At 34.1% G+C, this 17665-nt stretch overlaps 1 protein-coding gene across 6 annotated transcripts in view; it reads right to left on the bottom strand.

The window, feature by feature from the left end:
- Positions 1–17665, bottom strand: part of LOC138713571 (HEAT repeat-containing protein 6) — a 274274-nt gene that overhangs the window by 195413 nt on the left and 61196 nt on the right. For all 6 annotated transcript variants that reach the window (XM_069845747.1, XM_069845743.1, XM_069845744.1 and 3 more), the window contains one exon: positions 4220–4410. In XM_069845747.1, coding sequence (XP_069701848.1) covers positions 4220–4410 — 191 coding nt within the window. The remainder of the gene's footprint in view (positions 1–4219; positions 4411–17665) is intronic.

A 17665-nucleotide genomic window follows, 5' to 3' on the forward strand; every position in this document is an offset into this window, starting at 1 on the left:
CTCATTTGAAATCTATTGTAATGATGATGATCATCATCATATCCGTCACGTATTAGACCCTACAGGATCTGTTACGGTCTCATGCCAGTGCTTTCGTGGTCTTCCCAATTTCCTCTTTCCTCTTCGTACATAAGTAAGAATCTGTTTAGGCCATCTAGAGCGATCCATCCTTTCGACATGTTTTTTCCACTGAAGTCGATATTGTTGAACAAAATTAACTATAGGATCCATTTTTAGTTCCTGCAATATGTCCACATTTTTACAGTGTTCCAGCAAAGAGCATCCCGCTGTTCGTCTCATGAACCTCATTTCAGCTGTCATCAGCCTTTGCTCATCAGCTTTTCTGATTGTTCATGCCTCGCTACCGTAGGTGAGGACTGGTCGAGCTAGTGTTTTATATACCTTTAGCCTTGTATGTTTCTGAACATGGGATGATTTGAAGACGGTGTTAATTACGCCAGTGATTTTTATAAATTTAGATATTTTGTTCGACATATCTTCATCAGTGATGTAAGAGAGGTTATAAACTAAATAGTTAAAGGAATTAACACGTTCAATTAAAGTATTATTTATCATGATCTTACTTGGAATTGGATTCTCTCCCGAAAATGCCATGACTTTTGTTTTCTCTTTTGAGATTTCCATATTGAAATCTGAGGCAGTTATTTGCAAATTACGATGGAGATCTAGGAAATAACGACCGTTCGCGCATACCCGCCACGCAGCTGACTCCCCTTCCTTGTTTGAAGGTCAACTGGCTTCCTTAACATGTGCTCTCATAATGTTGTGAGTACTGGTTGCAACAAGTCGCCATTGTGCATTTTGTGTTACTTCAAAATGAACGACGTGATTGATAATCCCGCCGACTGTGAGGTGAGGAGTGTGATTCGATTTTTGAATGCCCGACATTTGAAACCTGCAGAAATTTACAGGCAATTGAAAGAAGTGTATGGTGATACTGTAATGAATAAAAGAAATGTGAGAGAATGGTGCGAAATGTTCAACAATGGGCGAACAAATGTCCAAGATGAAACTCGACCCAGACGCCCATCACTCATCACAGAAGACCTGAAGACTAAAGTGGACGACAGAATCTTGCAAGACAGGCGCACATCACTCGACGAATTGCATATAGCCTTTCCTGACATTTCTCGTTCTTTGCTTGGTGAAATTGTGTCGCAACATCTTGGCTACCACAAAATCTGTGCACGATGGGTTCCACGGCAACTGAGTGACCAACACAAAACTCAGAGAATGGCCTCAGCATTGACATTCTTGATGCGATATCATACACATGGAGACGCCTTTCTTGATCAAATTGTGACTGGTGATGAGACCTGGGTGTCTCACAACACCCCAGAGACCAAGCGCCAATAACATCAGTGGCATCATCCCTCATCACCCAAGAAACCGAGAAAATTCAAACAGACTCTCTCAACACAAAAAGTCATGGCTACAGTCTTTTGGGATCGCAAAGGTGTTCTTTTGCTGGATTTCATGCCAAAAGGCACTACGATCAATGCAAATCGTTATTGTGAGACTTTACGAAAACTACGGCAAGCCATCCAAAACAAGAGGCGAGGAATGCTTTCGAGAGGAGTTGTGATTCTTCACGACAGCGCCCGCCCGCACACTGCTGCTTCAACTCGAGAATTGCTGGATCAATTCGGTTGGGAAATCTTTGATCATCCGCCCTATAGTCCAGACCTTGCTCCTAGCGATTTTCACCTTTTCACTAAGCTGAAAGACTTTCTGGGTGGTACGCGTTTTGGAAGTGATGAAGAGTTGAAGAAGACAGTGAACACCTGGCTTAATGAACTGGCGGCAGAGGAGTATAACACAGGAATTCTAAAGCTAGTGAACAGATACGACAAATGTTTAAATGCAGGTGGTGATTATGTAGAGAAGTAAAGGAAGCTTCAGTTATGTAACAGACTTTGTTTTTTCAAATAAATATATTTTTTTTTTTAATTATTACAACAAAACGGTCGTTATTTCCTGGATCCCCCTCGTATAAATGGCTCTTTGTAAAGCATCCTCTGTTTTAGCGATAATAACCTGATCGTCGGCAAACATTAGTGTATCGAGAACTGTGTTTCGATTAATTTGAATTCCAGCATGATGACTTTGCCTCCAAATGTATAAAATATGGTTCATATATATAATAAACAACAGAGGGGAAAGACTGCACCCTTGTCTAACACCTTGGTTTATGGAAGTCCAGCTAGTAATTCCGCATTCAGTTCTTATGGCAATTTCATTTTGTTGATATAAATTATAAATGGAGAGAATGATTTGGTTTGGCACATTATCATAGTGTAAAATCTCTAAAAGTTTATTTCTATCAACGCTATCAAATGCTTTTATGAAATCAATAAAAGCCAAGTGGGTTGGAATATTAAATTCTCTGTGCTTTTCAATTAAAATCTTCATGGTGAAATAGCTGTCACAACATGATCTTCCTTTTCGGAATCCAGTCTGTTCTTCAGTGATTTTGTCTTCGTAAAGATGTGATAGTTTATTTTTGATTATGGCTGTATAAATCTTATATCCCGAATTGAGAAGACTTATACCCCTGTAATTTTCACATAATTTTTTGTTTCCTTTCTTATAAATGGGTACTACAATGGCTTTTTTGCCAACTTTCTGGAGGTTTCGATCCTGCCCATATATTGTTTAAGAAATATAAAAATCTATAGGTAAATTCTTCTCCAGTGTATTTAAAAAGCTCGAAATTTAAATTATCTTCGCCTGGGGCTTTCCCATTTTTTAAACGTTTATATACTTCAATGAGTTCATCATAAGTAATAATACCTGTTGTGTTGTTGTTGGAAGTCTGTAATGTAAGAGAGATGTTTTTTTGAAACCATATATTTTTAAAGTAATCAAGTAGAAATTCGTTAGGAATAGGGTTTATAACAACATTTTCTTTTATCTCCGAATTTATTTTGTTTAAAATTTTGAAAGTTTTGGGTCTTGGTAATGTTAAATCTCTTTCTAATCTTGAGACGAAGTCATTCCATTTCTCTCTGTGTCGCTTTCTTGTTTCCCGTTTTGCAATTGCTCTCTTCCTTTTATAATCAATTTCATCTTCAAGTTTTTTTGTTTGTAAAAATCGGAGATATGCTTCGCGTTTATCATTTATCACCTTTTTGATATCCTCATCCCATTTTAGTATGCCTCTTTTTCTCTTCTGCTTAATATTTTTTACGCCAATACTTTCAAATGCAGCCTTTTTTAAAATATCTGTTAAGTTGTTCCATTCTTCCTCTATATTATTCGAGATTTTGATTTTTTGAAGATATTCCTTTATTCTACATTCATAAAGTCATTGAATACTATCATCTCTCAATAAGTTTACTTTAAAAATAAGCCTAGTACTTTCTTGCTTGGAATTACATTCAAGTCTCATAATATTGTAATGATGAACATGTTAATAAGTATCAGAGGTTTTCAATATTTTGCTTATTCATATAAAGTATTTATTTGCCTATCAGCAGGAAGTTTTCATTTATTTAAGATATTTTTTTTTTAATTTTAATGTGTTTGAACTTGTCTTCATACCTCACAGTAACATTGATGACAATTTTTCATACAACTTTCACATTCTAGGTCCAGGTACAAAAAGAAAAGGTTATATCACCATATTTTGTTCTGTATTGTATTATTCAATTATTATAATGTAATATAAATGTGAAATATAATACCAAAATTATGGAATAAAGTCTTTCTTCCATTTTCTATATGAAAGTTCATTCCTTTATTCATTTGTTTACACACAGAACATTCCCTCATAATGTATCAAGATTTTTCAGTATACCGGTACTACGAAACACAAATATTTCAATATTTCACAGTTCTTACAATTAGTGACTTACGCCACTGTTGCTTTGAACCCCTCAATTATTAGATATTAATGAATCCACACAAACTAAGACCACTTTATGGCAGAACTCCAGAAATCGTCTATGAGATTCTGTAGACCAATAAAATTAGCCCTGCAAAAAGGGACTATTAATTCATTGATTTAATCACCAGCTCTAAATATTTTTTGGTAACTAGTATTTAGCAATACAAATTTGGACTGAAATAAAACACAGTAAAATGAAAATAACAGTACTGATTACGGATTTTTTTTTCCTAGATCATTTAATCTCTTGCATTACTTAATGCAGAAAACTATATTATCTTCTGTTACTTGTCAAAGAAAGGGACATACCTTTCCTCTGCGTGACAAAGGTAAAGCCTGGAACCTACTAGCATTATAGTGACGCTCTGTAAAACCAACATCCTGTTATGTGAAGATGGATCCTTATGGAGACATGTGCACAAGGTGGAGATTTGTAACATGTTTGGTTCATCAGGAAGAAAACTTGACCAGTAACCAAACAATATTTTCCTTTCACACACCTGAAAATAATTTGTATTAATGAGATATAATGCTATGATTAGTTATAATTTACTTACACAACACTGAGGACTCACATCACAGTCGTGCACCCAAATCTGAACTCATTATACTAATCATTATGTTTTCTCAAAGCAAGTGTCAACCATATTAAAAAAAAAAAAAACTATTCTTTTCTCTGGTGATAACACAGAGTATATTATAAAGTCACACTTTTAAGTAAAAAGGAGAAGGGGTTCACTTACTTCCTCACCGAAGGGGGACTGGCTAAACATATGACATTGTAGCATACAGCTTGTAACTTAACATGTTGAATTTCAATGGACAGGGGTTATTTAACCATTTACCTGCCATTTTCCTAATACCCCTACTTTTCTGGTAGTTCAGTATTCATAATGATCTTCTTCAGTGAGGACTCAAACTACTTATTGTTAATATCTTATCAATAACACTTAAAAGTAATAAATAACTTAGAGCGGAAGAAATTTACAACTACCTATTCAAAGACAATTCATTTATCAACCTGTCAGTCATCAATCTCCACTGTCTACTTCTACAGCAAGTTCGAAATCTGTAGTTTATTTCAGTAGGTACTTGTAATATGTGTCTTTGAAATGGTTTTAATTTGTTGTGTAGCATTACATAAACTTATTTCTATAAGAAATATGTAAATCTTCAAAATGATCAAAAAGAAGTGAAAATTAATTATATCCCCAAATCTACTTAATAAAAAAAGATAACTGGAATAAAGAGTATGTGATGTTGCCTGTGATCAACTAAAACGAATGTTAGTTTGTTATATCTTTTCCATCATTTTAAAATTGTAATATATGTATGTGTATATTCAGTTGTTACAGAAAATCAAAGATCAAGAGTAAGCAGATAGCACAATTTATATCAGTACTGTAATAGTATTTATGACACAAGTGTTAAAAATGGCATTTTATTTTACAAGAAGGGATGCTTGCAAAATGAGGCTGCAGGCCAAGTACAACAAACCTGCGAATAAAATAAAATCATTTTCAACATGTGTATCACACAATTTTTTAAGCAGCCGTTCATCTGTGGTGATACAGAGACAATTTCTCCAACATCTTGACTGCTGTAATAATAATAATAATAATAATAATAATAATAATAATAATAATAATAATAATAATAATCCGTGGTGCCACAACCCTTGAAGGGCCCAGACCGACCAGATGGCTGCTGGCCTCATGTTCACATGCCGAAGCAGAGATGGACGATCTGGTGGGAAACAATTGACAATTGGCGCAAACAGTTGAAAGTCAGTGTTAAAAATATTTTTTGCACTGATATTAAAAATACTTTTTGCACACTACCATGTAATAGTCAATTTTTAACTTACTTGCTTAGCATTAAAACATCTACTTTTTTTTAGGACTGGCTGTCTAAAAATGTATATTATCTGACTGTATGGTATTAATCAATGAGTGTGCCCCATAATAATGGTTTTTAACGAAACAAAAAAAAACACTGCAATCTCCAACTACAATTTTAGTTCACGAATATCTCTAGAACATAATACATGCAAATATATTTTAGCTAGATATTATAGCATTTAATTTACATTGTTTTTGGCATGAAGAATAAAAGTGGATCGAAAGAATGATATTTAAGAAGATATAGAACATCTTTTCAAAAAATGCCTAATCAGTCAAAAAATACTTTCTTCTACAGAACCATCATTTTACCCAGGCTCGCTTTCAGTGGCACAGTTCTGTGGCCAAACACCGTACATCAGGAAGTCACTATCTTATTCGGCCTGCGCCTGACCGTAAGGTCGGAGTAACTTATGGTGTGGCATGAATGAGACTAGAATAAATAACCCTTTTTTTTGTATACGAAGCAATTAATTCTGCCCAGTATGTATCCGTAATTTTGGAACTTTTTTTACTGGCTTGACTAAGTAAGAACGAATGCACGGTATGATTTAGCAAGACAAGGCTACAGCTCATAGAGCTCTGATTTCCTTGCATGCATTTGCTGACGTTTTTGTGACAGAGTAATTAGTGCAGGGTTGTGGCCCACTTGATCCACAGATCTAATGCAATGCGATTTTTATTTGTGGGGCAATTTAAAATACAAAGTGTACAAATGGAATCCACGAACATTAGATGGAAAATAGGCGGTTGGGATTAGGAACTAGCTCCTGATTGGCCTGAAGCGGGAAGCCCAACTGATGTATATATACCATCTAGACATGCTCCCATTTCACTTCATTCCCTGAAGAAGATGGCAGAGCTAGCTGGCTCGAACTCACCTGGCTGAGAACCCGAGAAGAGTTATTCTACATCAAATGCCGGGAAAGCCTGAAGTCATATAATTTATTATGATATTTTCATATGGATGTTCCTCCCTTAGATTGAATAAAATGAAATTTGAAAAATTGGCAATTTGCACATTTAGAATGTTAGGTCTTCAATTGTATAACATGTCTCTAAAATAAAAACAAGTTGTAATAAGAACAACTGAACAAAAATTTGACGCAGTTAAGAGAGTAAATTTTGCAAACAATAATGACAGACTTCAATATACGGATTTCTACAGCTTTAGATTAGACTGAAAGGGAAAGTAAAGCAGGAAAGCATGCTTCCAAGATAGCGAACAAGAAAACTTTTTTTTTATTAATACTACTACCAGGCACTCGACTGAAGCCAGTTGTGTAGACCAATACACTGACAGTCTTTGCCCAGGGTGCACCATGGGAGGCTTGCCGATGAGATGAGATGAGGTGAGGTGAGGTGAGGTGAGGTGCGGTGAGGAGATGAGGTGAGGAGATGAGATGAGATGAGATGAGATGAGATGAGATGAGATGAGATGAGATGAGATGAGATGAGATGAGGAGATGAGATGAGATGAGATGAGGAGATGAGATGAGATGAGATGAGATGAGTTGATTTGTTGGGATGCCACAGGAAAAATGGAACTTCCGAAGAAAACCTGTGTTGACAGACCATGGGTTTGTCTAACACTAGTCATACATCGGGAGGTAAGCATGAAACTTGCTAGAATGGAAAAGTGAATGAAGCAATGTTTTTTTATGGTTCACACAACAACAAGACAAGGGAGTGGCAATATCAAGAATAATAATTTAAGAAAAGGCCAGAATAATCCTGTGTTCAGATCTCAGACTCCACTGGCAGCTCTGAATGGAAAAACAGGTACAGAATTCGTGTTGGGAGAAGTTATCAGTTGATATAGACCCGTAGATGCAGATTTAACACATGGTTACACTAAGAATCAGATATTGAACGCTGACATATGATCTGAGAGAGATCAGGTAATTGATAACAATTATAGCTATTCTATTGAAGAAGATATCAATAACATAATTGAAATGAGCAGCTATACCAATGAGGGATTTCTCAATTTTTCAGCAGGTACAACAAGCCCTATCTTCATAGGAGGGTACGAAGTGTGAATATATGACTTGAATGGGCTCTGATGACACCTGGAGCAACACACATTGATTTCATGTAAGTTCTATATGAATATACATCACATGGATTGCATCTGAATGGTAGAAGTAAGGAGCATCTTTTTTAGTTCTTATTGCCAATAACATCAGAAGTAGCCATGTAAAAAGCAAAATTGTAATATTTCTGTGATAGTTAATGTTAGGGCTTCTCCTTTTTTTAGCTAAAACCTCCCACCAGTAAAGTGTTAAAACAAATACAACTAAATTATAAATATTCTGATGTTTCTGGTAACGAATATTCTAAACATTGTAACTTCACTATTTTTCATCAACATATTAAGGAAGTGAAACAAAAAACTGATGAATTGATCACTTCTTTAGCATTTCAAAATCATAAATCTCACATATTATGTATAAATTGAACAACATATGAAACAACAGGAAATATTACAGCTGTCTTTACGTGGATATTTATTAGGTTCTCATTTATGTAAACATGTCTTCTAAAATGGGGGTGCTTGATTTTTTATTAGAGAGAATATATTATTTAGTAAAACTGATATATCTGATTTCTGTGGTGAACAAGATATTAAAATCTGTGAGATACAAGTTGGTGGTGAGATATTAAATTCAATTATCTTATATGTTTACAGGGTGACAATGACGGATTTAAAAAAAATGTGTAACCAACTCAGATTCATTACTGGAAAAACTTTACAAACCACATATGGAATTTGTAGCATAAACATAGACTATCTATCAGAAAGCTTACGTAAAAGTAGACTAAACTCACTTCCTGAAATTTATAATCTTAATCACACAATAAGTTTCCCAACCAGAATACAAGCTGGAAGTAGTACAGTTACTGATAATATGTTTACAGGTAAAAGTAGACTGAATTCCTATTCAACAGAAATTTTAATCAATGGCCGTCTGATCATGATACACAAATTTTAAGTGTTCTCGGAGTCAGTGAAAAATTCCAAAGTGTTAATTTAAAAACCAAAGAAAGGATTATAAATGCTGAATCTAATGATCATTTAAATACATGTCTGCAAAATGAAATTCGGGAAAATGTATATGGTACTGGTACTATCGATATTAATAGTAAATTGAATGCCTTTTTCACTACATTTACGAATGTCTTCCAGTCAAGGTGGTGAAAAAAATTCAAAAGTCAACACATGTGGATAACTCAAGGAATTAAAATGTCATGTCTTAGGAAAAGGAATCTATATTTAATGAGTAGGAACAGTGATCCTCATATTCTTAACTACTACAATATCTACCGTAAAATTTTATCAAAGTTAAAAAAAAAAAAGACAAAAAGAATGCATTTGAATGGAAAAATACAAAATTAGATAATCAAATTAAAACTATTTGGGATATTATTAAAAATGAAACTAATCAATATCCAAAGAACAAAAATATTTGTTATATTGAAATCAATGATTGTAAAGTAGAGGACCCAAAATCAATTGCTAATTATTTTAACGACTTCTACACAGTGAGGGAAGTGAGACGATATGTGACGGTATGGAATACCACCACTGGTTTCTGTGGCCTGAAAACATATCGTTAGTGAAAAATGACATACCATCACTGAAAGAATGTGATCGTAAAAATTTGTTTATACATTTCTTCACAGCAAAGAGTGCTGTTTGCTTTGTAAATCTAAACCAGAGCCTTCTGGAACTGTATTCAACGTGTATTTAGACACGTTTATTTGATAAGTTCAACCCCTGGAATGCTTAAAACGGTAGTATTTCAAGTAAAGAAGGCTGTAGTCTGTAGCATGTGATGGCCATTGTTGCCAATTTAGTGACTGTCATTTTTTTTTGTTGCACTTTTTATTAATAATGAAGTAAGGCACTTCGAAGCTTTAACATTATTTTAAATGATGTCTCAAAGGTCATTGTAAAATGATCTAGTAAATAACTGAAGTAACTTGAAATTATTTTATTAAGAAATGTAATGTGTTGCGTAAGCTTCAAAGATTCGAGTTACTGACAGCACGAAACAATTTATTGTATACATCATTTATGTCTATGTTGTAAGGGAGGAAGTATGCCTTTTTTTTAAATCGAGGTATGCCAGAGGAAAATCTTGGGGTAGCATACCACCTCTGGTTTTTTCCCCACTTTCCTCACTGCTTCTACATAAATATTGACAAATTAAACATTCAAGATTGTGCAGAAGATGCAGCAATTGGTTACTTTACAGATGGATTTAACACTAAATTTCCAGGTCTCAAATTTATTCCCACTATCGCAGCAGAAATTATGTATGTGATAATACATCTAAAAACAAAAAATTTGTTTGGATATGATAAAATACCAAGTAAAGTTCTGAGAGTCTGTTCTCAAATAATATCTCTTCTGTTAAGCTACTCGTATTTATGCAATTTGTTAATGCAATGTGGTATTTTCCCAGAAAGACTCAAATATTCAGCAGTAAACCAATATAAAAAAGGGAGATAAATGTATTATTGCTATTTAGACCCATATAATTATTAACGACAATCTAAAAAATGTTTGAGAAATTTATGTACGAGAATCAATCAATGTTCTTATATCCAGTTGTTTGCTGATAACATAAGGGCCATTATAGTCTTTTCAGTTCTTGTTTTTCATGAGAAATGAGGGGTATTTTGATCAGTGTTCATTATAGATGCCTGTTGCTAGTAGTCAGAGTTGGGGTGTAGTCAATATATACTGCAGAGCTGTGTCTTCTGCAATTTTAATTTACTTCTTTTGTGGTTTATGAATGGACAATATACAAGAATGTGTTCAGAGCTTCATCATGATTATTACACCACAGATAAGTAGGAATATCAGAAAGAAGAAATCAGTGTAGATACAATTGTGTGACAATGTGACCTGTACTGGCTCTTGTTAAAAATGTCTGAACATGTCTGGGCAAATTTTTGTACATTTCCAGGTTATTTGGTTTCTTTTGTATGGAATGTAACATTTTTTCTTTGTCAGAAGAGAGCCAAATTGTTGAGCCATAGGTTTGTAAAATGAGAGTTTACTGATGCAAAGGCACTGGATAGAGATATCACTTGAAGAGGTCTTGGTTGCAAATATGTTTCTTGTTTTGCAATGTTATCGACTTTCTAGTTTCCAGGTATACCACAATGACTACAGTGGAGTCCAAATCTCCTGACTTTTGCGAGAGCCAATAATGTGCAAGCACAACATTGTCAAACCTACAGAGCGGGTGATGTATGCTACACCGAACTCATCTGGTGGGAGAAATGGGCAGACACTGTTGAAAACAGGATTCATTCTCAGGAACAAAACAGTGCAATATAATAATCAGGGAAAGGATTTATATGTAAATACATATTTACTTATAAAGCTAATATAATTTATATTTTGCATTATCTTTATGTTTCACAATGTGTAGGGTTGAAAAATCCTACTTTTATTTTCCATATTTTTCCATATTTTAGAGTTTAGTACATATTTTCGTTAATTTCCATATATTTTCCGTATTTCATATAAAACAGTCCATATTATATTAGGTTTAACAATAAAACAAAACAAAATTCCATTAACTTTTAAAAATACATTTCAACAATAGAGATTTAAACACATGTTCAGTAATCCCTTTAACATCAGAGTTATTTGAAAATTAGCAGTCCTATCAACAATGGGAAAGTAAGTTACAAAACTGTATTAATTTAATTTAAAATTTTTAACAGACTTCAGTTGTGCAGCTCAACAGTTAAATGCCAGTCAGAGTACACATAGGTTCAGTTTTGTAAATCATACTATAAAGACGGTAAATATGCCAAAAGTACATCATTCAGTCAATTTAAAATCAAAACTAACAAGTTACATTTCAGAATTTAAAGAAGATGGTTTATCAACTGACAATAAAATATTATTTTGTAATTTGTGTCAGTGTGCAGTATCATCTACACAAAAGTTCCTGGTGCAACAACACATTACAACTAGTAAACATCAGGCCAACAAACAACTAAATTCCAAGCAGAGACAATTGTTTTTAACACAACCAACAACATCGAATGTAAGATCTGAGTTTAACATCGACCTGTGCCGTTCTCTCATCTCTGCTGATATTCCTCTCTACAAACTAAAGAATAAGGTCTTCAGGGAATTCCTTGAAAAATATACTCAACATACAATCCCGGATGAGTCAACACTTAGGAAGACGTATGCTCCATCCATCTACGATGAGACAATACAGAAGATAAGAGATGAAATTAAAGATAGTTCAATTTGGGTTTCCATTGATGAGACTCCCGACAAAGAAGGTAGACTTGTTGGTAATGTAGTTATCGGTTTGTTAAGTGAACAATATTCTGAACGAATTCTTTTACATTGTGATGTTCTAGAAAAGTGCAATAACAAAACTATAGTTAAACTGTTCAACGAAGCTATGGGTATCCTGTGGCCAAAGGGTATTATGTACGATAATGTGTTATTCTTTATTAGCGATGCTGCCCCTTATATGGTCAAAGCTGGACAAGCATTATCTGTTGTATATCCTAAATTGACTCATTTTACTTGTGTGGCGCATGCATTTCATCGTGTGGCAGAAGTGGTCAGAGACAATTTCCCTAAAGTAGATTTGTTGATTTCATCAGTGAAAAAAGTATTTCTCAAAGCTCCCAGTAGAGTTAACGTGTTGAAAGAAATGTACCCTGAAATTCCATTGCCACCAAAGCCAATTTTAACTAGATGGGGTACATGGCTAGAAGCAGTTGAATATTATGCCGAACATATAGACTCTATTAACAATGTTCTCCTTGCATTGGACTCTGAAGATGCAGTCTCAATTGATACTGCGAAAACAGTTACCTGTGACATAAGTGTGAAGAATGACTTAGCTCACATTCAGCATACATTTTCATGCATCATAAAAACGCTCAAAAGTCTCCAAAATAGGCACCTTTCACTATCTGAAAGTTTTGAAATTATAAATAGTACTGTGGAACAACTGAATCGTGGTAGAGGTAAAGTTGCAGATGCAGTAAGAGCTAAGGTGGACACTGTACTTTCAAAAAACCCTGGATATGAAGAACTACAAAAGGTTGTTGCTGTGATGAGTGGTGAATCAACAGTGAAGATTAACTTGGACTTATCCCCAGCAGACATTGTGAAATTGAATTATGTACCAGTTACTTCTTGTGACGTCGAACGCTCTTTTAGTCAGTATAAATCTATCCTCAGAGACAATAGAAGAAGATTCACTTTTCAGCACTTGAAAGAAATGTTTGTAACCTATTGTTATGGTAACAGACAATAAAAATTGTGTTTTGTTGAAACTACATTGGAAGATAAGGTACGTCCATTATATTTTTTGTTTAGTTTGATTAAAATGTACCAATATTTAACGTACATAGTCATTTTTTTATAATTTTAAGTCCATATTTAATTCCATATTTTGGTAAAAATCCATATTTAATTCCATATTTTGGTAAAAATAACTACATATATATTTACATATTTCATATATTTTTAGTCCATATAAATCCGTTCCCTGATAATAATAAATAATTTATATATACAATAATAAATAATGATTTCTGGACGAGACGAAGAATTTCTTAGCACTCAGTGTTTCCGGTTTTTACAATTCTCTGAATGCATGTGACACAGTTGATACATTTATTGAACACGTCGCAACAGTTCTTGACACTTAGAAAAATTAAGATTTGTACAGTTTTCTTCGGACGAATATTTTCTGAAGAAATTGTAGACATTGATATAATTTTCCGAACTTTGCTACTATATTTATTTTATTTTATTGGGTTATTTTACGACGATGTATCAACATCTAGGTTATTTAGCGTCTGAATGATATGAAGGTGATAATGCCGGTGAAATGAGTCCGGGGTCCAGCACCGAAAGTTACCCAGCATTTGCTCGTAATGGGTTGAGGGAAAACCCCGGAAAAAACCTCAACCAGGTAACTTGCCCCGACCGGGATTCGAACCCGGGCCATCTGGTTTCGCAGCCAGACGCGCTGACCGTTACTCCACAGGTGTGGACTTGCTACTATATCTACTGGATCTATTACATTTACTAGTACTGGCCTTGCTGAATGACATAATTGAATTTCATATTACTTATAAACAAATAAAGTAATCAACTGATAAGAACACAGAAAATGCTTATTACAAACCAATCACTGATTTCACTGAGACACAAAACACACAACGCGAACAGAAATCGAGTTGGCATTTTCGGCTCTAGCTTCATAATTACATTTATCTAATGCTTATATTGCTGAATAGATGGTGTTTACAGTTAATAGTCTTGGTGCTTCGAAAGTCTTTCTTATCGGCACGCAGCTGTGTAAACATCACTCGTGGAAGACCTTAAAACCCATGAATCAGCTGGACACGATTAAGTAGCATATAAAATGCGAACTACTTGGCATAGAAATGAGACTCTTGTTTCTATATATTCAGAAAAATAATGTCATTCAACCCTAATCACATATAGACACCCTGTCACAAAGAAACTTGTCCGAGTGCATGTATTATTTTTACAAGCAGCATCAACGAATATTCGTATGCGGCAACACAGCACTGTTGCTACTGGCTTTTGCTGTACAAGTAAACACGCCCAAACGTCAGGAAATTTGGACCACACTGTAGGTATCCATTGAAATGTTATTTCGTTTTGGAATTCTTTAGTTGTTTCTGAATGGGAATAATTCTATTGCCGTATAGGTTTGGAACATATTTGATTATATTAAATATAGCCCCCTTGGAGTTGGTAAGTAATAGATTTTTCAGAAATTTGAGTAACACACTGAAAAACAGCATCAATAGCTAGCAATTTAGTGTCAAGACTGGAGGAGGATGAACATGGTATGAAGTAACTTTCTTGATATTTTGGAATATAATACCCATTGAAATGTTATTTCCTTTTGGAATTCTTTAGTTGTTTCTGAATGGGAATAATTCTATGTGCGTATAGGTTTGGTACATATTTGATTATATTAAATATAGCCCCCTTGGAATTGGTAAGTAACAGATTTTTCAGAAATTTGAGTAACACACTGAAAAGCAGCATCAATAGCTAGCAATTCAGTGTCAAGACTGGAGGAGGATGAAAATAGTATGAAGTAACTTTCTTGATATTTTGGAATATAATACCCTGCTCCTGATGCTCCATCATCAGGGTTTAGAGATCCATCTATATAAATCTGAAGGTGATCCTTATATGTATTGCAGATTAGTTCCATGGTATCTAACTTGAGAATGTATGGAGGATCATTTTTGGAATGATTTCCTGGAATTTGTATGCTATGTTCTAGAATCACCCATATCCAAGGAGGAATTTCGTTCACAACTGGAGTTTTAGCAATGAGTGTGTCTGTGATGTAGATTGGTAGTTCTTCTTTGTTTATTTTATAGAAATTACACAGGATATTATCTGGCAGTTTGAAGAACATCTGAGATCTCAATGAGGCTTGCAATTTTAAATGTATGATACCCACCTTGACATGGTGAGGGAGCTTAAACTTGTTTAAGCAAACAAGTAACAAAGAGGTACCCATAGAAGCTGCATTAACATCAATGAAGTCACACTATATTTTTCACTATCTAAAGCTTATGATACATGGAGTCCTTCAGTGTAAAATTCTCCAGAGGTAAAATAGTCCCTCAATTGGATCTTTGAGTAGGGAATGCACTGAGAGATGTCAAGAGTCATACTAAAGTACTTATTTGGAACACCAAAAATCACACCATTCAGTCAATCAGAGCCAAGTTTAATATTGAAAAGTATTACGTTATGTATAATAGATTATAGTATTGTCTTGAATCCAACAATATATTAGTTTCAGACCAGTTTGGATTTAAAAAACAAAAATCGACAGAGAATGCTGTTTTTAGGTTGGTGACTTGACTAAAGCATTTGATTGTGCAGATCACAATATATTGTTAAAAAAATTAAAGTTTTATGGTAGGTATTAAAGATCAGACGTTACATTGGTTTACATCTCACTTATCAAATAGAAAATAAAAAGTAGAAATAAACATACCAAATAATCTCAAAATCACTTATTCAGAATTTAGAAATATTAAACATGGAGTTCCCAAGGAATCAATTTTAGGTCTACTGTTGTTTCTAGTTTATATTAATGATTTAGCCTTAATCATAAATAAGTTATCCCATGTGATTTTACTTGCATATGATACGAGTATGATTATTTCAAGCAAACAATACGATCACTTTATAAACACTTTTAATACAGTGCTGAAGAACAAACAAGAGTTGATGGAGGATGTTTTTTGCTCCTGTATGTTATTTATTGGTTTGAATTAAGTTACTTACTGTATTTAGTAATCTGTCCTTGGTAAATTTTATGGTATTTTATTGACTAAGATCACACCGTACATGAGCCTGGCTCTTATGGTAGTGGCTAGAAACATGTTTGTTTTATAAATTTAATTTGTACTCACTAGCTAGCCAAATAAATAAATAATAAAAAAAAAAACATTTATTAAAAGAGGAAAGTTTAGATGGTTGGGCCATGTTGAGTAGATACCAGACATTAAGTTACTCAGGCGAGCATTGTATGGACACCCAGGTGGAGCAAGACGAAGAGGAAGACCCAGGCTAGGTGTGAAGTATGATTTAAGGAATACTGGAGTTAGGAGGTGGAGGAGACTGGCACAGGACAAGACAGAATGGCTACAAATATTGAAGGAGGCTGTAACACCAGTTTGAATGAATGAATGTAGTGCTGAATCGAATGAATAATTTCATGCAAATAAACTAGCAGTTAATGTTGATAAAACCAGTGTAGTCAAATTTAGTAGACATACAGTAATAGTACTCAGTTTTCCTACAATATTATATAACAGTAAATGGAACTCATCTCGAAGAATCTATAAGCACAAAGTTTTAGATTTGGATAATCACTTAAACTGGAAAACACACTTAGAATATAATTATAAGCACACTTAAAATGCCATACCTTACATTCTTTCATTCTATAATGAAATTGAATTAATAGTCTGGGGAAACTCGTCTGAAGCTGAACACATCTTTTAAGACACAAATAAGATCTCCATCTACCCTCTGTTAGTCTAAGCTGTTATAAAAAGAAGTTCACTATTCATGTATTATGCTCTTCAATGCACTGCCTAATTATCTTAAAATTTTGAAGGACCATAAGATTAATAATATACCAACAAATCCTGTAAACTTAAAAATAGTCACATCATTGTACAATTTTTGCCACCTAATGTCACCAATTTAGTGTATCCGTTGGACCAAAGGGTTCTGGAGTGCTTCAAAAGGTATTATCATGGACTGCTTTTATATCTTCTTCAGGAGTCCAATGAATCAAAAAATGTTCAAGAACTTGTGAAAGCAATAAACATGAAAGATGTCGTTTACTGATGTGCCCAGTCATGCAAGAAAGTAAAATCTGCAATACTTGAGAAATACTGGAACAACATTTTTGATGGAATTTGGTAAGTGATGAAATTTCCGAAGACAACTTACAGAATATCCCAGAACAAATACCTGAATGTGAAAATTCCGAAGAAAATTACGTATCTATCTTCGTAGTGCATCCAGCTATTTGCTGACAACACATGTTCCACTATGTTTCACTATGAATTTCCTCTTCTTACAAATGATAAGTAAAAAAACACGATGCTGGTTGTATATTTCAGCAGCCACATTCCAAAGATGAGGTGTATTCAGTATATATTGGAGAGAATTGTCCAAGATTACAGGGACTGCAGATTTTAAATTAGTTCTATGGATGTTTGTGACAGGGCAGTTTAAGAGGATATGTTCCAAATCTTCTTC

The sequence above is a fragment of the Periplaneta americana genome, chromosome 14 (genome assembly GCF_040183065.1).
Source record: "Periplaneta americana isolate PAMFEO1 chromosome 14, P.americana_PAMFEO1_priV1, whole genome shotgun sequence".
In the NCBI taxonomy this organism is placed as follows: domain Eukaryota; kingdom Metazoa; phylum Arthropoda; class Insecta; order Blattodea; family Blattidae; genus Periplaneta; species Periplaneta americana.